General features: G+C 41.0%; 1 protein-coding gene across 2 annotated transcripts in view; it reads right to left on the bottom strand.

Annotated features, from left to right (window-relative positions):
- Positions 1–5,471: 5,471 nt before the first annotated feature.
- Positions 5,472–23,997, bottom strand: part of SRGAP1 (SLIT-ROBO Rho GTPase activating protein 1) — a 295,760-nt gene continuing 277,234 nt past the window's right edge. For both annotated transcript variants that reach the window (XM_040233367.1, XM_040233368.1), the window contains exons 19-22: positions 19,861–20,041; positions 18,678–18,812; positions 18,229–18,568; positions 5,472–10,574 (exon numbers count right to left, since the gene is read on the bottom strand). In XM_040233367.1, the coding sequence (XP_040089301.1) occupies positions 10,197–10,574; positions 18,229–18,568; positions 18,678–18,812; positions 19,861–20,041 (1,034 nt within the window). In that variant the 3' untranslated portion in view covers positions 5,472–10,196. The remainder of the gene's footprint in view (positions 10,575–18,228; positions 18,569–18,677; positions 18,813–19,860; positions 20,042–23,997) is intronic.

The raw sequence follows: 23,997 nt of genomic DNA, 5'->3' as shown, positions 1-23,997 counted from the left end.
TCTTTGCATGAAATGTTCTCTTGGTATCTCTAATTTTCTTGAAGAGATCTCTAGTCTTTCCCATTCTGTTGTTTTCCTCTATTTCTTTGCATTGATCACTGAGGAAGGCTTTCTTATCTCTCTTTGCTGTTCTTTGGAACTCTACATTCAGATGCTTCTATCTTTCCTTTTCTCCTTTGCTTTTCGCTTCTCTTCTTTTCCCAGCTATTTGTAAGGCCTCCTCAGACAGCCATTTTGCTTTTTTGCATTTTTTTTCTTGGGGATGGTCTTGATCCTTGTCTCCTGTACAATGTCACAAACCTCCATCCATAGTTCATCAGGCACTCTATCTATCAGATCTAGGCCATTAAACCTATTTCTTACTTCCACTGTATAGTCATAAGGGATTTGATTTAGGTCATACCTGAATGGTCTAGCGGTTTTCCCCACTTTCTTCAATTTGAGTCTGAATTTGTGCATAAGGAGTTCATGATCTGAGCCACAGTCTTCTCCTGGCCTTGTTTTTGCTGACTGTATAGAGCTTCTCCATCTTTGGCTGCAAAGAATATAATCAGTCTGATTTTGATGTTGACCATCTGGTGATGTCCATGTGTAGAGTCTTCTCTTGTGTTGTTGGAAGAGGGTGTTTGCTATGACCAGTGCGTTCTCTTGGCAGAACTCTATTAGCCTTTGCCCTGCTTCATTCTGTACTCCAAGGCCAAATTTGCCTGTTACTCCAGGTGTTTCTTGACTTCCTACTTTTGCATTCCAGTCCCCTATAGTGAAAAGGACATCTTTTTGGGGTGTTAGTTCTACAAGGTCTTGTAGGTCTTCATAGAACTGTTCAACTTCAGCTTCTTCAGCATTACTGGTTGGGGCATAGACTTGGATTACCATATTGAATGGTTTGCCTTGGAAACGAACAGAGATCATTCTGTCATTTTTGAGATTGCATCCAAGTACTGCATTTCGGACTCTTTTGTTGATCATGATGGCTACTCCCTTTCTTCTAGGGGATTCCTGCCCTCAGTAGTAGATATAATGGTCATCTGAGTTAAAATTCACCCATTCTAGTCCATTTTAGTTTAGATTCCTAGAATGTTGACATTCACTCCTGCCATCTCCTGTTTGACCACTTCCAGTTTGCCTTGATTCATGGACCTAACATTCCAGGAGTAACTAAGGAGTAATCTTAATAAAAATCACCATTTTTCACTGTAGAAGGCAAGGTTTCTATCCACTGTAGAGATAAAAGTCTACTGAAGAATGATGAACCTCACCGTGATTATTTCCCAAAGGGATCATAACCCTATTTTCCAAAATCCAAAAGGGGATATATGACCCATGGAATGGACTTTGCCATAATTTTTGGCTTCCAGACTTTTGGGCATTTCAGATCAAGCTTGGGAACTTTGTGCTTGAGTCCTAACTACTCAAGGTAGGAGCCAGAAAACTTCCTTTCCTTGCCTTCCTAATATTCTTACAGGATGCTGGCATATGAGCAGTGGGAGGTGACAACCAGACATCCCCACATGGAACTCTAATTCAGGAGTGAGGGATGCAGGCACAGATTGGGAGGGTTGTGGCTGGTCGAGGCTCATGGATTTGAGGATAATAGTGAAGCGTAAGCAGGACAGTGGGACTTTTCTGGAACAATCCTATTGGATTTGGGCATTTGTTCCTGTGTGTGCTCAGTGATTTCAGCTGTGTCCAACTCTTTGCTATCCTATGGACTGTAGCTTGTCAGGATCCTCTGTCCATGGGATTCTCCAGGCAAGAATACTGGAGTGGGTTGCCATACCCTCCTCCAGGGGATCTTCCTGACCTAGGGATCAAACTCAGGTCTCCTGCATTGGCAGGCGGGTTCTTTACTACCAGTGCTACCTGGAAAGTCCTTGTTCTGTGGATCAGCCTCTAAATCCACCTCTCAGGTCCTAAAGTAGTACTTACCTGCTCTCAGATAGGTGTTGCATTTAATGGCTAAGTTCAAAGTCATTCTGTTATGTTTGGGGAAACATTTTCTTTAAACAGGTGAACTTCCTTTCTTTTTTCATAAATTTGTCCATGTTTAGAGATTCTGCATATCATTCCAAAAGTTTAATCAGGAAGTACTGAAGTATAACCTAAGCATATTCATATAGAATTCTATACAGCCCAGAAATGGAGAAAACTACAGTTATCATGTTATGTTTATAATTATTGTTGTTGTTCAGTCCCAAAGTAATGTCTGACTCTTTGAGAACCCATTAACTGCAGCAGGGCAGGCTTCCCTTGTCCTTCACTATCTCCTGGAGCTTGCTCAAACTCACGCCCATTGAGTCAATGAAGCCATCCCATCATCTCATCCTCTGTTGTGCCCTTCTCCTCCTGCCCTCATCTTTCCCAACATCCCAGTCTTTTCCAATGACTTGAATCTTTGCATCAGGTGGCCAAAGTATTGGAGCTTCGGTTTCTGCATTGGTCCTTTCAATGAATATTCAGGGTTGATTTCTTTTAGGATTGACTGTTTTGATCTCCTTGTTGTCCAAAGGACTCTCAAGAGTCTTCCCTAGCACCACAGTTTGAAAGCATCAATTTGTTGGTGCTCAGCCTTTTTTATGGTCCAATGCTCATACCCAAAAATGACTAATGGAAAAGCCATAGTTTTGACTATATAGACCTTTGTTGGCAAAGTGACGTCTCTCTTAATACACTGTTTAGGTTTGTCATAGTTTTCCTTCCAAGGAGCAAGCATCTTTTAATTTCATGGCTGCAGTCACTGTCCGCAGTGATTTTGGAGCCCAAGAAAATAAAATCTGTCACTGATTCCACTTTTTCCCCATATATTTGCCATGGAACGATGGAACTGAATGCCATGATCTTAGTTTTTTGAATTTGAGTTTTAAGCCAGCTTTTTCACTCTACTCTTTCTCTCCTCAAGAGGCTCTTTAGAATTGTATCATCTGCATATCTGAGGTTATTGCTATTTCTCCAAGGCAATCTTGATTCCAGTTTGTGAGTGGTCCAGGCCTAGCATTTCACATGATGTACTCTGCATATACATTAAATAAACAGGGTGACAATATATAGTCTTAATGTACTCCTTTTCCAATATGGAACCAGTCTATTGTTTCATGTCGGTTCTGTTGCTTCTTGACCTGCATACAGGTTTCTCAGGAGGCAGGCCAGGTGATCTGGTATTCCCATGTCTTGAAGAATTTTCCACAGTTTGTTGTGATCCACAGAGTCAAAAGCTTTAGCATAGTCAATGAAGCAGATGTTTTTTGGAACTCCCTTGCTTTCTCCATGATCCAACAAATGTTGGCAATTTGATCTCTGGTTCCTCTGCCTTTTCTAAACCCAGCTTGTACATCTGGAAGTCCTCAGTTCACGTACTGTTGAAGCCTACCTTGAAGGATTTTGAGTATTACCTTGCTAGCATGTGAAATGAGTGCAATTGTATGGTAGTTTGAACACTGAAATGAAAATTGAAACTTACCAGTCCTGTGGCCACTGCTGAGTTTTCCAAATTTGCTGGCATATTGAGTGTAGTCCTTTAACAGCATCATCTTTTAGGATTTTTAAAAAGCTCAGCTGGAATTCTGTCACCTCCACTAGCTTTGTTCATAGCAATGCTTCTTAAAGTCCACTTGACTTCACACTCCAGGATGTCTGGCTCCAGGTGAGTGACTACACCATTGTGGTTATCTGGATCATTAAGACCTTTTTTGTATAGTTCTTCTGTGTATTCTTGCCACTTTGTCTTAACCTCTTCTTCTTGTTAGGTCCTTGCTGTTTCTGTCCTTTATTGTGCCCATCTTTGCATGAAATGTTCCCTCGGTATCTCCAATTTTCTTGATGAGATCTATAGTCTTCCCCATTCTCTCGTTTTCCTCTATTTCTTTGCCTTGCTCACTTAAGAAGGCTTTCTCATCTCTTCTTACTGTTCTTTGGAACTCTGCATTCAGTTTGGTATATCTTTTTCCTTTGCCTTTTGTATCTCTTCTTTTCTGAGCTATTTATGAGGTCTCCTAAGACAACTACTTTGCCTCATTGCATTTTTCTTGGGTTCGTTTTGGTCACCCACCTCCTATACAATGTTACAAACCTCTGTCCATAGTTTTTCAGGCACTCTGCCTACCAGATCTAACCCCTTGAATCTATTTGTCACCTCTACTGTATAACCATAAGGGGTTTGATTTAGGTCATACCTGAATGGCCTAGTGGTTTTCCCTACTTTCTTCGGTTTAACCCTGAACTTTGCAATAAGGAACTCATGATATGAGCCACAGTCAGCTCCAGGTCTTGTTTTTGTTGACTGTATAGAGCTTCTCCATCTTCGGCTGGAAAGAACCTAATCAATCTGATTTCAGTATTGACCATTTGGTGCCATTATAGGGCTTCCCAGGTGGCACTAATGGTGAAGAATCCACCTGCCAATGCAGGAGATGCAAGAGACGGCAGTTCAATCTCTGGGTTGGGAAGATCCCTTGGAGTAGTTAACGGTACCTCACTCCAGCATTCTTGCCTAAGCAATCTCATGGTCAGAGCCTGGTAGGCTATGGTCCATGGGGTCACACCAGATTTGGACATGACTGAGCACACACAGTTATATTTAGCAACATGGACTCTCCTGAACATAAAATGTCAAGAAAAGAAGCCAAAGAAAATCTAAATATTGCAAGTCCATTTGTAGAAAGTCAAAACAACAGACAAAACCAAACTATGTTGTTACTTGTGTCAGGATGTTGATTAACTTTGGAGAGGCACAAGCCTAGCTTCTAGGAGGCTGTTACAATGCTGTTTCTTGATCTGGGGTGGATGCAATAGGGTATCACTTTGTGAAAACTCTTATATTAATGATTTCTATACTTTTATCTATGTATTTTATGATTCAATAAAAGTTTATTCCCCTCCATTTATGTCATTTTTTAAAAACATCTTATGAATGTTCCAATCTGACATTTTGCTGATACAATCTGCACATTGCTGATATAGTTTTACAAAGCTATATTGTGTATTGCTAGTCCTCAAGAATTTGGAGCAAAAAAAGGTAAGATTGAAGATAAAATATCTATACGTGGGGGAATTCTAAACATAGTCTAAACCTGAGGATTGCATTTCTGCATATTCAAGTGAATCCCAAAGTCAGCTTGACAAGGTTTACTATGTCAAAAATTTCTTCTCAAAGGAAAAAGTTCAATCTGGAATGTTTAGGACTGTGCTTTCTTAGCCGCTTGGTTAAGATCCTCCTGACCTGTTCTCTCACTACATAGGGGTCTCCAAACTATTCTAAAAAACCCTGGCTTCATGGACAAGGCCCTGTGAATGAGGCGCCATTTTCAAATTCAGAAACAAAAATGAAAGTGAGATTAAAAACATTAAAGAGAAAGGCAGTTTCATGTGATTTAACAATTCAAGGCAACTCAGCTCTCTAAAGGGGTAATAGTGATGAGAGAAAAAGAAATGGAAAAGTGCAGAGAATCAGACCAAACTGGAAGCAGACAAAGGCAGCCAGCACTATCTTATTTATTGTAAAGATACACTGTGAAGAACAGACCTGACTGGATACTGAAGCCTGGAATGGTACATGCGAAAATGTACAGTACTATACAGAAAAGTGCATTGTCACAACATATCAACAAAACATTTTTTTTTTCCCTTCCAGAACTAGAAAAGCATCCCCCTCTACTTTCACCTCAGAGACGAGGAAATGTCATGGTAAGAGGCAGTACAGAGCCGAGGAGGGCAGGATGGCCATCAGCAGCACGTGAGCGGGAGAGGGAGGAGGGTGAGGTGTCGGGGACCCAGAGAGTGACTGTAGGGAGGGAAAGGCACAGTCACGGCTAAGAGGAAAACGATGTCTGATGACCATGACTGACCATGATGGATGAGGATGCAAGACTGGACAGTACTGAGCACCGAGGCATAGGAAGGCGGGCATGGCGAAGACGCTGGGAGACAGGGGAGTTAAGCTTCAAAACACTCGAGTGGGCGAGGAACAGGGTGTGGGGCAACAGTAAAGAGCAAGGCTAAGACTCCTCTAAAATAGAAAGGCACTTTCACATGTACATACTACAGATGTACATTGACACGATTAGGTAACAGTCACAAGCAGGAAGCCACCAGTACTGCAACTGATCAAACCAACAGGAAAGGACAATACTGATTTAATTATGTGGGCAGGAGTTAACTCTTAAGTCAATAGGTAAATAGCAGTCTCTCCTGTCACACAGCCACTTACTATACTTTAAACGTCTATAATAACCATCACACTATACATCGAACTTGGATGAATGTTCTAAAGGGGGGGCATTCACAAATGCACGGCTTATATATTTTCTTTTACTAAACAGTTTCTAAGATAAGCATTATGGAACCCAGTACAATTATTTAAACATACAAAATTCCCTAAGTAATTTTAAGATACAGGTACCATTTTGATTATAATACAGACTCTTATTTTTTTTTTAAAGAAAGTATACTAGGGTGGGTAAGTGAAAGCTCAATTTCCAGTTTGTTTTGATTTGAACAAAGCTGTGCCAGAGTCACCCTGCTCCATGCCTGACACCCCAGCCCAGCTGGAGGTTGGCTTTTAGTTCAGGTGCTAGCCTCAATTAGGGAGCTCTGTGGGAAGAGTCTTCACTTCTAAGCTGCCCCACAGTTCCAAGTCTCTATGGGAAGTAACTCAGAGCCAAGACTCAGCCCCCAGCACATTTCCTGCATTCATGGCCTCTCATTACTGTGGTCAGGAATGACATCCCAAATCTGAAGTCTTCCAAACCCAACAGAACCATAGGCTCTTAAACTTTGGATTTCAGAGACTGTAATTACCAAACTAAAGTTTCTTCAGCTTATAGACCCTAGAGGCTATGTCTCATTCCCGAATACTAAGGAGACCTCTATGTCCCCCTTTTTTTTTTTTTTTCTTAATTAAATTATGAACCCATTTTTGGGAATGGCAAAAGAACAAAGACAGAAAACTCATACAATTTGACCCTTGGTGCTCTGTATCCATTGATCACTGCTTATATTCATTTCAGTAGATTAAGTGGGACCCTGCTGTACATTATTCTGTGGATTGCTCAAGGGGCATCAAAGTCAGATTACATTGTGTGAAAACGTGCAAAATTGTTAAACAATGACATTTATGCCCAACTTGAACATGGAGCTCTACAAAGGGCCATTCAACAAACTGAAATAATTTACAGAACACTCATCAGAAAATATGTTTTAAGAACCACTCACTCTATGCTAATGATTCACTGCAAGCATCCTCACCCAAACTCAAAGGCCAATTTGGTAAATCTACTCAAGTGAGTTCTATGGATGGGATGTGAACAGTCAGTCATATCAGCTGTGAATACATATTCTTGTGTAAGTGGAGTCAGGTAATCTTTGTAGAACTATCATTTACCCATCACCAAAATGACTCACTTCCCAGACTGCACATGAGGATCTATGATAAGATTCTTAAAACCAGGGTATAACCTTTTAGGAACTTATTTTCTTCCTTCTCTTCCCATTCCTTGTGCCTTCCCACTTCCCTACTGTGGGCTACACTTGTGGCTGTCAAGAGGACCACTTGCAGGTAAACCCTGGAAGGAACTCACTGGGTGGTTTTTTTTTTGATCCTTTGTGAAGGGGCCACCTTGTCTTATCCTTGGAATCTTAGACTTTTACTAAACAAAGTAAGGATAAGTGAGTCCTGAGTGAGTCCTTACTCACTCTGAGGTCACATCCTTTCCTGGGAATTGAAGGGAAAAAAAGCCTCAGGTGACAACAGAGTAATAGAGAGAAGACAGAGACAGGTAAAGAAAGGGAGTGATGGGAGAGTGTTAGGAGCTGTTTCCTGGAAGAAGGCACAGCCTCTGAGGCTCTGAGGTCTGGAGCAGCGTGTCCTCTGCCTTCCAAGGCAGCAGAGTCCTGATGTGGAGGGTGGAAAGGCAGTCCTCATTCCATCACAGGTGTCAACACCAAAGGGATGAGACACTGGGGAAGGTTACCAGGGAGAAGTCTGAAGAAATGGCGTTGCACGAGCAAGATCTGGAACACTTAAGTTAAAGCTTGTACAAGAACCCTCCCCAAATGAGTAAGTTCAAAACACCTCTTCTCTTTTGATGTCTCGTCCATCAAATAAGGAAGTGGTTTTATAAGAATCTTTAATTGCTAAAAGATTTAAAGTTTCCTCCACAATTACTTCCACTCCTTTCTCTGTTTCTGTTTCCCTATTGGACAACAGAGAATCAAGGGACCGAAGTGGAATCGAGAAAGAACTGGGAGATTATTCCTAAAAGTTTCAATGTTCCAGACATTTGGGAAGATTGTCCAGAAGGGTTGGTGCTAGAGCTCAGTCCTGGCTGGGTTTCCATGGTTTCCAAAGGTGCTGAAAGACTAATAAAGCTCAAGGAAAAGGTTGGGAGGGTTGCACAAGATGCTGAGCTGGGCCTCTTTATCAAAATGGGCAAAAAGGATGGATGCAAAAATTCAGAGGTTTACAATACCTGGAAATACCTGAAGTAATTTTTTCACTAGTCCATTTGTGAAATCAGGCTGCAGGCAAGCAACCAGCAGTGGGACTTTCAAAGGTAACAATACCTCATAAATAAAACCTCTCTTTGCATTAGAATGATCAGACTGGCAAACTGAGGTAGAGATCAAAGTAACGATCTTGATTTTAGTACAGATCCCCATTTTTTTCCACATTGATGGATTCCCCATTGAGCTGAGAAATCAAAGTCCATACTGTAACTCTTAGGTGGGCATGCGATTGGTTGCCAGTTTAAAATCAAAGTGGTCCAGAGGGATTAGTTCTGGCTATCCATTTTTAGGGAGGAAAAACCCCAAAAGCAAACAAACAAATCCTCTTCATCAATAAGTTCAGTGACAGAGTAGATAAAAGGCTTACAGATGGTGTAAGTGGCTGCTGATAGAATAGCGGTGATCTGTACCTTAGAAAAAAACAAATTGACTTCAAGGTATTCTTTTTAAGATAGAGGGGAAACAGAGCATAAATATGGGCTAAAGAAAAACTGTCTATGGGTGAGGGTGTCAGAGAAAGAGGATCCCGATGGATTGCAGCTGATTATGTGAGCGATGTACAGACCAGTTGGGAAAAAACAAAGCAAGCCCTGGTTCCAGGCTGAACAACTGGGAGGAGATCATCCTGGAACCATGGGGTCGTCTTCCCGCCTTGGCCCGGCTCTTACCAGACCACAGCTTGAAGAGATAGCTGGTGAGGGAAGCTGGGGATTCAATTTAGGATCAACAGGCCTCTGCAGCATGTTTAGGGGAACCCAGATCCTTTAGTCAGGAGAAGAGAAGGCCAGGTGAACCAAGCACTTTCTCCATCGCTGAAGAGGAAAACACAGGGCTTCATGGGAGCTGGAAGTTATTTTCTAGGCAACAACAGATCTCTGAAGGAGTGGATAGAATAGGGTAACCAGACAGTCTTGAAAATTAAGACTGTTCTAGTCTGTGCTGAATGCAGCGGATGAACTTGGAAACCCTCCCGGGGCCTGATCAGGCTCAGGGAAAGAGTCCAGCAGGAGCTCTGGAGGACTGTCCCTGTCCTCTTTCCCAGATTTAGTTGGCGCAGTAACTGCAGAGGTTCTAGCGCCCCCTGCTAAGATTTAACTGTTAGGAATAAGACAATCCTACTCATCTGGGCAGTGTGCTGCAAATCCCACTGGGAACAGCCCACTGTGACAACAGCAAGTATGCAGCAAGGGCTGGTCTCAGCCCCGCTGCATGACATCAGAGGTACTCACCGTCAGCTACTAAACAATACCATTGTCACCTTTCAGCCTCACCCCAAGTGCCACCGACCAACACTGGCTACACTCCGGGGCCTGGCACTTACTTAAGATTCTCCTGCCTTGAGATGCCGGTGTTTCTGACTCACCGGGCTACACTAAGCCTGAAGCACTGTGCAATGTGCAGGGCAGAGCGGTGCTGTGTTCATTACAAACGGTGCAGCATTGGATTTTCAAGTAAGTCTAAGTGTTTCTATTGTCTTTAAAATGGCATATGTCCAGTTATTTAAAAAAAAAAGAAATTACAAAATACAAATGCCCGTGTTAATTTAGCTAATCTTAGACATTACATTCGAGAACATAGAAAAGCCAAAAGATCTCCAGTTATAAGCACACGACTAACGCACGTTATGGATCGTTGACTTTTGTCACTAATCCGTCTTCTCTCTTTAATCACCCCAGAGGACCACGTTCAGTTGGGTGTTACATTGTGCAGGACTTGTCTGCTGGACCTTGGGAAGGCGGGGCGGGTCCCACGGTCGGGTTTGTTTTTGGAAGAACAGCAGGTTTCGGCCGAAGGGCTGGGGGCTTCAGCTGCACGCCCATTCTGGGTGCCACCGCAGGCTTGAAAGTACTCAACGTGTCACTGGAGGAGCTAGTGCTCCGACGGATCTGAGGCTCTGAGCTCCTGAGGGCAACGTTGTGCAAAGGGCTGAGCGATTCCGTGGAGGTGGCGGGGGTGGGAGAGTTTTTCACTTGTTCTAAGGTATCCAGCACCACGTCGGGGGCATGCTTTGCTGTACTCTGTCTCTCCAGTTCTCGGAGTTCATTCAAAGCAGTGTTCATCGTCTCTTCGATATCCTGTTGAAAAACAAATGACAGATGGTAACCTAGACTTATCATGGCGATCATTTTGAAATGTATAGAAATGTGGAATCACTAGATCGTGTTATCCCTGGAGAAGGAAATGGCAACCCACTCCAGTATTCTTGCCTGGAAAATTCAATGGACAGAGGAACCTGGCGGGCTACAGTCCATGGGGTTTCAAAAAGTCGGCCATGACTGAGCGCATCAGCACAGATTGTGTTATAGGAATTAGCGTTGCAGGTCAAGTATACTTCAAAAACAAACTCATAGCAAAAGGAATTAGATTTGTGGTTTCCAGAGGCAGCGGTGTTGGGGCAACTGGATGAAGGCAGTTGAAAGAAATGAACTTCCAGTTATAAGATGAATAAGTACTATGGATGTAATGTACAACATGATAATTGATACTGTTGTAGGTTATATATGACAGTGGTTAAGAGAGTAAATCCTAATGGTTCTCATCATAAGGAAACATTTTTTTTTCTGTGTCTTTAATTTTACATCTCTATGAGATGATGGATGTTCACTAAACCCACTGTGCTAATCATTTATAATGTGTATAAGTCAAATCAGTATGCTATACACTTTAAACTTATGTACAGTATTGTGTGTCAATAACTCAATAATTAACTGGAAAAAAGTAATCAGAGAGACAGATGAAGTTGATAATTAATATTAATGTACAGAACCCATATTGTTGTTGTTGTTCAGTTGCTAAGTTGTGTCTGGCTCTATGAACCTCATGGACTGTAGCATGACGGGCTCCTCTGTCCTCCACTATCATACATGACCACTGGAAAAACCAGAGCCTTGACTAGACGGACCTTTGTTGGCAAAGCAATGTCTCTGCTTTTTAATACACTATCTAGGTTTGTCATAGCTTTCCTTCCAAGGAGCAAGCATCTTTTAATTTCATGGCTGCAGTCACTGTCTACAGTCATTTTGGAGCGCAAGAAAATAAAGTTGTCACTGTTCCCACTGTATCCCCATCTATTTGCATGAAGTGATGGGACCGGATGCCATGATCTTAGTTTTCTGAATGCTGAGTTTTAAGCCAGCATTTTCACTCTCCTCTTTCACCCTAATCAAGGGGCTCTTTAGTTCCTCTTCACTCTCTGCCATAGAGTGATATCATCTGCATATCTGAGGTTGTTGGTATTTCTCCTGGCAGTCTTGATTCCAGCCTGTGAGTCATCCAGCCCAGTGTTTCACATGATGGCCTCTTCATGTAAGTTAAATAAGCAGGGTGACAAAATACAGCTTTGTCGTACTCCTTTCCCAATTTTGAACTAGTCTGTTGTTCCATGTCCAGTTCCAACTGTTGGTTCTTGACCTGCATACAAGTTTCTCAGGAGGCAGGTCAGGTGGTCTGGTATTTCCATCTCTTTAAGAATTTTCCACAGTTTGTTGTGATCCACACAAAGGCTTTAGCATAGTCAATGAAGCAGAAGTAAATGTTTTTTTTTCTGGAATTTCCTTGCTTTCTCCATGATCCAAGAAATGTTGGCAATTTGATCTTTGGTTCCTCTGGCTTTTCCAAATCCAGCTTGTACATCTGGAATTTTTCAGTTCACATACTGCTGAAATCCACCTTGAAGGATTTTGAGCATTACCTTGCTAGAATGTGAAATGAGCATAATTGTACAGTAGTGTGGATATTCGTTGGCCTTGCCCTTCTTTGGAACTGGAATGAAAACTGACCTTTTCCAGTCTTGTGGCCACTGCTGAGTTTTCCAAATTTGCTGGCATATTGAGTGCAACACTTTAACAGCATCATCTTTTAGGATTTGAAATAGCTTAGCTGGAATTCCATAACCTCCACTATCTTTATTTGTAGTAATGCTTCCTAAGTCCCACTTGAGTTCAGGATGTCGGGCACTAGGTGAGTGACCACACCATCGTGATTATCTGGGTCATGAAGATCTTTTTTGTACAGTTCTTCTATGTATTCTTGCCACCTCTTCTTAATCTTTTCTGTTTGTTAGGTCCTTACCATTTCTGTCCTTTATTGTGCCCATGCTTGCATGAATGTTCCCTTTATCTCCAATTTTCTTGATCTCTAGTCTTTCTTTCCCATTCGATTGTTTTCCTCTATTTCTTTGCATTGTTCATTTAAGAAGGCTTTCTCATCTCTCCTTCTCTCCTTCTCTCTCTCCAACTCTGCATCCAGTTGGGTATATCTTTCCCTCTCTCCTTTGCCTTACACTTCTCTCCTTTCCTCAGCTATTTGTAAAGTCTCCTCAGGCAACCACTTGGCCTTCTTGCATTTCTTTTTCTTGGGGATGGTTTTGGTCACTGCGTTCTGTACAGCTTTACGAGCCTCCATCCATAGTTCCTCAGGCACTCTGTCTACCAGGTCTAATCCCTTTAATTTGTCACGTCCACTGTACAATCATAAGGGATTTGATTTAGGTCATATCTGAATGGTCTAGTGGTTTTCCCTACTTTCTTCATTTTAAGCCTCACAGAAACACACATACTTCAAAGCAAGCAGACTAGCAAAAAGCATGGCTGTTTTAACAGCAGTGTGTAATGTGTATAAACTCAATGCTATTTCACATAACTACTGTGACTCTGAAGGTGCGGGAGACAGATGAAATGGCTCCAATCGCTCATGGAGCCACAGAGCAAGCACTGGCCATTCTGGGGCACTTGGCAGTCTTCTGGCGGTTTTGACCTTACATGCTGACATCTTATACAGAATTCTATTTCAATCCATGGTAAAAGGTGGCTTAAATTTAGACCAGCAATTTCTTAAGAAAAGTGAATAGGCATGAAAAATCACATTTTTTTCATTCATTCAACAAATAATTTTTGAGCACATATTATATACTTGGCTAACTTCTATCAGTTCTTCAAAATTTGCTCCAAGCCTTTCCTGATCCTTCTGTTCAGTAGGTCTCAATGCTAGTGGTACTGCTCCATAGAGAGCATTCCTGTAATATGGTATGTTGCGTATTTTTAAATGTCAAAATAACTGGATGGCATTTCGTGAGCAGAGGTATTGGATATCTTGCAAGTATCTTGGATAATTTACATGCAATGAATTGCCCCAGATCTTGTTCAACTTTTTAATATCCTCCAGACATTTATGTAGGTGAAATTTTTTTTATAATAATCTGAGTCTAGAACTTAACTCTTTCTTAGATACCTATCTTATATATCTTAACTCTTTTCTTATATATTTTTTATAGTGTTGAGTTTTCTAAGAATGAAACCATCATGTAAATTATACTCTGCTTTGATTAGAACTGTATGACCACTAGTGATAAAGAGCCTGCCTGCCAATACAGTAGATGAAAGAGTCACACGTTCAATCCCTGGGTAGGGAAGATCCCCTGGAGGAGTGCATGGTAACCCGCTTCAGTATTCTTGCTGGAGAAACCCATGGACAGAGGCGACTGGCAGGCTACATTCCATAGGGTCGCAAAGAGTTGGGATACGACTGAAGTGACTTAGCATGTTTGACAGAGGATGGTCCACCACTTTAAAAAACCATATCCCTCATGGGAACACCATTGTGGAAACTGAGTTGAGACTAGTTAATACTCATTTCAGTGTACATTAAAAATTTTTTAAATTCATTCACATATGGCTGTTCTGGGTCTTCACTGCTCCTTGAGGTTTCCTCTGTTTGTGGTGTGCCAGCTTCTCACTGCAGTGGTTTCTCGTGCGCACAGGCTCTAGAGCATGCAGACTTCAATGGTTGTAGCACATGGGCTCACTAACTGCAGCCTGTGGGCTCTGGAGCAATGGTTCAATAGTAGTGGTGCACAGGCTTAGTTGTTCCGCAGCATGTGGGATCTTCTTGGATCAGGGATAAAACCCATGTCTTCTGCACTGGCAGGCAGATTCTTTACTACTGAGCCACCAAGGAAGCCCCTCAATGTTTATTTTTAATTGTATTTATGGTAAGTATACATGTAAGTGAAAGCATCTCACTATTTCATTTGTCTTCTAGTGTGCATATGTGCTAAAGTCGCTTCAGCTGTGTCTGACCCTATGGATTGTAGCCCTCCAGGCTCCTCTGTCCATGGGATTCTCCAGGCAAGAACATTGGACTGGGTTGCCATGCCTTCCTCCAGGGGATCTTTGTGACCCAGGGATTGAATCTGTATCTCTCAAATCTTCTGCATTGGCAGGTGGGTTCTCTACCACTAGTACCACCTGGGAAGCCCATCTTCTAGTTTAGTTAATCATTAACTAAAATACATTTGTTTTAATATTTCTATTTTTCCTTTTTATTGTATTTAGGGCTTTATATGTTTTTTTAAAAAATTAGGTATATCATCCATCCATTTATTTCAGATAATAAAGGGGAAATTATAAAGTATTTGTTGTAAAAAGGTAAGTGTATACCAACGTGCGCCACTGCCAGAGGAATGGGTAAAGTGAAATGTGCTGTATATGTACAAGGGATTGTTATCGGGCCTTAAAAAGGATGCCGTGATATGGATAAATCTTGAAGGTATTAAATGGAATAAGCCAGTCACAAAAAGACAAACATTGCATGATTCCACTTATATGAGGTAGTCAAATTCACAGAAGGAAAAAGTAGAATGGTGGTGGCTAGGACCTGGGCTAGGGGGAGGGGAAAATAGGCATTGTTCTCAAATGGGTACAGTTTCAGTTTTGCAGGATGAAAAAGTTCTGGAGATCTGTTACACAGCAATGTGAATACTTTACTGACCTGTACACTTAGAAAGGCTGGATGGCATCACCAACTCGATGGACGTGAGTCTGAGTGAACTCCGGGAGTTGGTGATGGACAGGGAGGCCTGGCGTGCTGCGATTCATGGCGTCGCAAAGAGTCGGACATGACTGAGCGACTGAATTGAACTGAACTGAACACTTAGAAAAGGTTAAGGTGAGAACCTACTGTGTAGCACAGGGAGCTCTACTCAATGCTCACTGGTGACAAAGGGGATTTATGTATGCTGCTGCTGCTGCTGCTAAGTCGATTCAGTCATATCTGACTCTGTGTGACCCCATAGACGGCAGCCCACCAGGCTCCCCCGTCCCTGGGATTCTCCAGGCAAGAACACTGGAGTGGGTTGCCATTTCCTCCTCCAATGCGTGAAAGTGAAGTCACTCAGCCGTATCCGACTCTTAGCGACCCCATGGACTGCAGCCTACCAGGCTCCTCTGTCCATGGGATTTTCCAGGCAAGAGTATTGGAGTGGGGTGCCATTGCCTTCTCTGGACTTATGTATATGTGAGGCTAATTCACTTTGCTATATGGCAGAAACTAATACAACATTGTAAAGCAACTAAATTAAAAAAAAAAAAGGTTAAGAGGATCTGTTTTACATTGTTTATTCACACACACACACACATGAGTATTGTGTGAGGTAGGTAGAGGGCCATTGAACCAGTGTGATTGAAATGCCTCTTCTCTACATTTTCAGGACTTCCACTCACCTTGAGCATTAGCTTACAGCTCTGGAGAGCAGGAATTGATTTCCACACCCACCTCCTCCACTGATTTACAAGTACCTTCATGCAGCCACTGACCACTGATTTAACTCTGTCTATAATGTCTATCATAGGAGCTGCCATACAGTAAGTGCTCAATAAAGATTTGCTAAATGAATAAACAAAGATCCAGCGATCACATAAGGATAAGTCGCATTTTTAAAAAAACTCTATCAGGGGTTCCACTTATTTACTGAAAGAATTTGCGTGTTTTTGGTATGAATACCATGATAGCAGGCTCACTTATCCTCATGGGAAAATCTGAAGATGAGAGATGGAAAGATAAATAAAGGATACAGCTGGAAGCCATTTTGTGAGGATGACATCACTTTACAAGTGATTATTTTCATATGTGATTTCCATTTGATGCTAAATATATGGATTTGTTTTTTTACAAGTATTAGCCCCAGAGAAAACATGCAGAGCCTGGTTTATCTGTTGAGTTTTTGTTTTTATGATTTACAGTTAAAGGATTTCCTGGTTCTAGAAGCAAAAGGGTTAAAGTAGACCTTATTATGCCTTTCCACTACTAAGCTCCTAATTCCATGTCTCTCTAACCTAAATAGTGTTTCATATGCTTTTTATAAGCAATGATGTTATGGATTTTTCAAATCATTAAATTCAATTATAGCCAAATATCACTGGCTCTAAATACATCTCAAAGGACTCTGCATTGCCTTTAAAATAGACAAAAACCCAAAAAGGTTAAAATCCTTTTTGATTTTTGCTGAAAAATTACTGTGCACTTAAAACTGGATTAATTCTGTAAAAATACATTGAACTTTCCACGTAATCTAATTGCTTTCCAAAATTCTTTTTAGTAGGACAATGAAAATAGCTTGGAAATTTGTCATATCAAAATGCAGGTTTCCTGGAGTGTTCTTTATTAAAAATGACCCATCTTTAATACTTCCCCATGTTTGTTTCATTAATTTCTCACTCACTTTTTTAAGCTTCAGTGATAGCTAGAAGACACTTTAAGATTACTCAAATGGCAAACCTTGAATCTCCTTCACCTCCTTTTTCACTGGCCATACACATGTTTTGTTTTCTTTTTTTCATTGAAGTATACTTGATTTACAATATTGTGTTAGTTTCAGATGTACAGGATAGTGATTCAGTTTTTTTTCTGTCATACATATATTTTCTGATGGTTTGTGCTTTAAAAAGAGCCAGAGGAAAAAAATGGTAGAATGATGGAAAAATCCATTAATATTATTTTACTTACACTTTGTCAATTCTAATCATTAGAAAAAAAACTACAAAGCCCTTCTCTGCAGTCACTGTTGGGAAGTGAAGATAGACGTGCATTCAGAAGTGACACAGTAGCTAGACTTGTTCTTCAAACAGCCAACCATTATTTTTCACTTCCTTTATTGACTAATCCTTCATTTCCTAAGTTGAAAGTGTCACCATCATACACTAAAAATGTTCTGTTTCAGGGTTCTTCATTCTGTTCCCTTGATTTGTCTGTTTTACTAGCTCAAGCATACGTTCAAGATCTGGGAGGGCTAGTCTTTCCTCATTCTTTTTTTCTGAATCTTTCTGGCCATTTAGGAGTGATGGGTTTGACTGTCCTGGGTCTTACATTTCTGCCATGTCTCTGTTTAAATCACTGTGAACCCAGTACCTTGAGCTGGCCAAAAACTTCATTCTGATATTATGGAAAAACTAGAATGAACTTTTTGGCCAACCCAATATTTGGGCCCTTCTTGCAACAAATGGCCTCAGTTCAGTTCAGTCACTCAGTCGTGTCTGACTCTTTGCAACCCCATGAACTGCAGCACGCCAGGCCTCCCTGTCCATCACCAACTCCGGGAGTTCACCCAAACCCATGTCCATTGTGTTGGTGATACCATCCAACCATCTCATCCTCTGTCGTCCCCTTCTCCTCCTGCCCTCAATCTTTCCCAGCATCAGGGTCTTTTCAAATGAGTCAGCTCTTTCGCATGAGGTGGCCAAAGTATTGGAGTTTCAGCTTCAGCATCAGTCCTTCCAATGAATATTCAGGACTCATTTTCTTTAGGATGAACAAATGGCCTCAAAGAATGAGCTAATTCCTGTTTTCGTTAGTTGGTTCTATACAAAAGATATGGCTCTAGAAAGTAACTCCTGTAATGCCTCCTTCATCATACCCTGGTACTTAGCATGCAAGGTTCTCTTCAAAGCAGCCTACCTGAGCGATTGTCTCTGGGTCCAGCGGCTTGTGGTCGTTGAAGCCTGAGTACTGCCCTGATGATGTGGACCTTCTAATAGGAGGGCTGTCGATCTTCTTGAGGGAGTCATGGCGGCTGATGTTGGTCAGGCTGCCGTGGCCTGGCCGACGCCTCCTCTCAGGGCTGTCGTTGTTGAGGCCACGGTTCTGCAGCAGGCCCCGGGGATGACTGCCCAGGCTTGGGGACCCCAGGTCAATTGAGGAGTTGGAAAGGCCATGTGGGGGATGGAGGGGGCAATGGCCATCACTGGTCCTGCCAGGACGCCTTGCTGGAGGGGGTGGCTCTCCCCTTTTTCTTTGTCTAGACAGAGAGAATAGCAAAGGTTGTCACACTGGGTAATTCTGCAAGGCTGTGGACACCACAGCTCCTCAGAACCCCTGGAGAAGTGGAGGCTTGGGAGTCCACCTACCTGGCTAAATAGCCATCAGGATGTCGGTCTGTTGGGGAGTTCATGTCCTTGGATGAAGACTTGTCTTCAGTTACCGGCCCACTGCTGGCCTCACTGTCGGCTTTCTGGCTCAGAGTGTCTGAAAATGTATCATCCCTGAGACAGTAAGAATCAAGAATGAGGGTCTTTTGCTTGATGAATGGGGACAAAAGAATAAGTGATGGCATTTCTGTATGTAAGTCTTTCTCTTACTAACATAACTTGCTTCTTTTCACTATAAATATAGCATCATTTCATGAGAGGTAAACTGGAAAATTCAGATGACAAATCGCCATAATATAACATCCAGAGAAAACCACTTTTTGAATTCTAGAAAATATCTTTCTCTGCTTTTCTCCTCTGCCTGGCATACCTATCTATAAGAATGTCCACATGTATGTATAGTATTTACTGTATATATTTATATTTTGTGTACTTTAGGACTGTATGTCTGCATAACACACACACACACAGTATTTCTTGGATTCTGAGAGACATTTTAACAGTTTAAAATTAGGCTGAATCAATCACTGTATCCATTTTATGTGGTATTTTTCTCTTTTCCTTGAAAAGCTGTTTGTAAATTGGTGCTGTATTGTGAAATACCATAGTCACAAAATTAATAAGATTATACTGTACATGTTATTTTGTAACTTGTTTCTTTCACTTAAAGTGGTATCTTCCCATGTGGTCTTAATATTAAGTATTTTTGAAAGTAGAGCTTTCTCATAAGCAACATTAAAAAAGAAGCCTGGAGATGATTCTCTTTAGACCTGAGGTCAATTGCCTCCCTTTGGAGAAATTGGAATTAAAATAGACACCAAAGGAAGAGGTACCACTGTTTTAGGAATTAACCATGCCACTTCAGCTCCTAAAACTAGCCTCTGCACAGGGTATTTTTCTAAGAACCTGAAAGCTTCAGAAGGCACCTCTCACTAGTCCTTGCTCCAGACCTGCTGGGAGAGCATGGGTCCTTGCTAACAGTACTTCCCGGCCAACAGGTTTCCACTTTCCATCAGCAAGGTGAAGAACTGAGCCCAGATCAGAAGTTTTCGCTCTGTAATCCCTTCTCTTTTCTCACAAAACCAAGGAAAGAATAATGTAAGAACAACAGCTGGAGTCTTCTCTTGGGAGCACTCAGGTGATGGAAGCTGACACTACTCACATATCCTGCACCACAATGTACTGGTGGGGCACAAGCCCGTCAATCCCGTTGTGCCTCCCTTCCCACCAGTCCTCCGACGCACGGTGATACAGCAGTAGGGAAGCACCCTTCTTGAAGGACAATTCTCTGGCAGACCGCCCAACGTAGTCAAACTTGGCTATCGCTTCTATTGGCTCACATTCTACAAAGAACACACCAGAAAACAGTGTGGGCAGGGTTGTCAGGAAGGCATGATACACTACCTGAAAGGTCTATATGAGGCTTTAGAAAGAAACAAGGTCATTTTAATAACCAGACAGAACAAGGTAACAAATCAAGACAATGAGAAAACGATGCTGTTAAAAGGGATAAAGAAAAGCATTCTCTTTCTGTCATCAGTTTCTCAGGCAACGAAAAAGTGAAAATTCGATCTTAATTTCTACAGCCTTGTACTAGAGAGATCATGACAGTCTAATAAAAACATTTAAAACTTTGTGATATATAAAATCGCTCCTTGGGTTGTAACGTTCTCTGCAATAGCTCCAATATTACTTTGACATTGATGAAGTTCCCAGGCAACATGTTAATACTATTTTAACACGTAAGAGTCACTATTCTAGAAGTTTATGCTTTATTTGCCAATTTTAAAAACAAGTTTACAGATATCACCACATTAAATATTGTTTGAATACACTTAAGTTCCTTAGGTATTTTTTGGGCACTATCATATCTTATCACCAAGTGTAAAGACAACTTTATTTTTTTCTAGTATCGAAACCAAATTCTAGATATCACTTGCGAAACAAGCATACCTACTTAAGAGACCAGATTCAAAAATATCTTCTAGGATCAAAAGGTACTGAAAGGAATAATGGTGAGAAAAAGCCAACCTCAAAAAGTTACATGTTGCACAAGGCCATTCATATGACATACTTGAAATAACCTAATAACTGAGATGGAGGATAGATTAGTGATTGCCAGAGGCTAGGGTGGGGGGGGAAGGGATGGAAGGAAATGGCTTTGGCTATGAAAGGATAGCACAAAGGGCTCCCTATGATGCAACTGTTCTTGATTTTGACTGTGGTCACACAAATCTACTTGCGTGATAAAACTGTGTAGAGCTAAGTAAACAACACGAGTGCATGTAAAACTGGTGAAATGTGAATATAGTGGATGGAGTGTATCAGGGTCAGTGTCCCTGTGATAGTAGCAACCGTGATGTAAGATGTTAGTTAGTACTGGGGGGAAGTGGGGAGGGGGCGGTGTATGGCATCTCTCTGTAGCGTTTCTTACAGCTGCATATGAATCTACAGTGATCTCAAAATCAAAAGTTGAAAAGAGATATCAAACTCTGGGCCTAGAATTGGAATTTCAGCTCTATTTTAATTCTGACCACAAATATTGAAGGCAAATAAGAGGACAAACCACTCAAAACAACTACAAGAGTTGCATTTTGTGATTCAGGTTACTGCAAAAAGCCCAGAACGGGTGGCTCCGCGGTCTTTCCTCGCCTCTCTCACCATCACCCCATCCTTATCCCTGCTACCAACAACAGGTGAGTCAACTTCTAATCAATAAGAAACAGAACAAAAAGGGTCAGTACAAGTGGTATTATGCTTAGAGAACTCTGTGCAGTGAGCAACCTCATTTGTTAAAAACAAACATGTGTGCTGTTACTTTAGAAATGCTTTAGAATATATGTACACATAATAGATTAAAAACTCAAATATTTTGTCAGGAACTTATTATCTTCTATTTCCCTTGGCGACAAACCTTTTCATCTAAAAGAGTTAATCTCTTCCCAAAGTTTAATGCAATATCTTCAATATCTGTTATATGAAATAACTACAAATGAAATCTCGGGATAGTCAGCTAAGCTTTTTTCTCACTTGAAAAATGCAAACATTCTCTGGGACAGCATGAACATAAAAATCAACAAACATATTGAAAAAGCTTAGGATTTATCTGCTATGAAGGACCGGGGTGAATTTCTGCTATATATTTAAAATAAAGAGAAAAAAAGTCCCATCCTTTGCTAGTAGATAAGTAGATGCTTAAGTAAATAATAATTCATATGGAAGAATCAAACACTATAATCTGTACATGGTATACTTCTCAACAAGGTAAGTGTAAAAATAATTTTAAAATAATAGTTTAAGTTCTTTAACAATTGACAATAACTTATAGATCATATGTTAACACTCCATTATTCTATCCTAAAACTATTTTAATATAAATAGCAGTTTTATTAAATATCCACAAGTCTGCTCATAGAGGAGGAAATAGAACTCTGGGACTGACTTTATACTTTGTTCTAAACTTGCACATAAAAAGTAAATCCTGCTTGAACCAAGATGACAGATACCAAATTTTTTACCCCAGGTCTCCCTGAGGGTCAGAAATAAACATATCTATGGTGTAAGGGACACAAATAAACATTCATGGAGGAATGAAGGCATGCCAATTGATTGAAAAGAGCGTCATGATATGCAGTCTGCAAATTCTTATGTGCTACACCCACATGGTTAAACTGTTTTACTGAAAAAATGGAAACATAATAGCATAACAAAGTACACAACCCATGTATCTGTCAAAGGGAAGAGAGAGCTATTCATGTTCTTTAATGCCATTCGATCATATACTGTCATCACTGGCCAAGGGCCATTTAAGACTGTTTAATAGATATGTACATATTTTATCATAATTTCATCATCATGCCCTCTATGCTCATTACCTCTTTCTTTTTTTGAAACAGCTAGCAGCAAGATGATCAGACTTTGCTCATTTAGTTCAAAGGTACAGACATTATGAACGAATGACCAGATGAATCAGAAGTATACTTCATTGGTGATCTTACTACATCAACTAGTAATTCTGAGCAATTTCATTATTTTGACTTCTTTCTACTCCCATGAGAGAAATTTCACAGTCAAGTGTCAATCAATAAGCTATTTATACACGTCTCAGTCTAGTCATTGCAGAGCAAATCGATCTCAGGGCATGGCAATGCCCCACACCCTTTCATGTAGGGTCACACAGCCCTTTAAAGTCCTGCAGAGGCTTAGCAGAATGCTACTGCTACCACTAACAACAATGAGGGTGAACGTGATAAGTTCATTTTCCTACATGGCTATTATAATTTTGTGCAAGAGATTTCTGTTTTTTTGTAATTTTATACAAAGTGCTAGTATATCACGCTATCCCTTTGGGACCTTGCCGTCCCTGACATTGTCTCTGCTGCATCTGTTACCCCTGCCCTTGCAGATGATGATTTTGTTCTGTGACAGCCTCTCTTTTGGAAACAAAAGTTACTCTCTTTAGTGATACCATGATAGAGGGAAGAAAATGCAATACCTGGGCGACCAAAGAGACAGATCAATACTCTGGTTAATTTAGTTATAGGAAGAGTCTGGCTGCAGGCAAGAACATCTGTTCTTTGTAAGCAATGCTTTTCTCTCCAGCACTATCAGGTGAACAAGATCAAAATGTTATCTCAAACACAGAGCTCTCTTTTGTAGCCAAGAGGTAAGAACAGGTAAGAACTGACAGATGGTACAGTGGTGAGACTGAGGTTTGGGAAGAGAGATGGCTAGGGCTCTGTCATGGGCTTTTCCTGCCACTGGGACAAGCAAGGAAACACTGAGAAAAGTCACCAGTGAAAAAGGAATGAATTACAGAGAAACGAAACGCAAGACAAAAGAAAGGAGAGAAGAATGGCAGAGGGTGGGCTCAGAGACTTTCAAAAGCAATCCCACAGAAATAGAAGCTGTCACTTTAAAGAGTTTCTTCCAACTTAAGTTTCTGAAAAATGTCAATTTTTTTTTTTTTTTAAAGCAGAGGGTGGACTCTAGACACTTTGATAATCTTCCTGCTGAAATCAACTAAAAATGCTGGATTAAAAAAAAAAAACAAAACTTCATAAGTGCATTAATCATGACAGTGAGGAATACTAAATTTGATTAAAGAAGGAATCTACGGACTTAAACAGGACACCAGAATTATGAACACTAGAATATGTAAGTCAGAGTTTGCCTGGAGAGCATTTTCCCCTGCCTGGTTAGCTTAAGCTTTATTTTAAACAAAAGACTATGTCCAGGGGCTGCCCAGTATGGAGACTCTAAGCCCCACCAAAGTATTGAATTCTGTTTCGCAGTGGAT

This window comes from Oryx dammah, unplaced genomic scaffold (assembly GCF_014754425.2).
Source record: "Oryx dammah isolate SB20612 unplaced genomic scaffold, SCBI_Odam_1.1 HiC_scaffold_29, whole genome shotgun sequence".
Classification (NCBI taxonomy): domain Eukaryota; kingdom Metazoa; phylum Chordata; class Mammalia; order Artiodactyla; family Bovidae; genus Oryx; species Oryx dammah.
The sequence above is the reverse complement of the archived record's forward strand: the minus strand, read 5'-3'. Positions and strand labels throughout refer to the sequence as shown.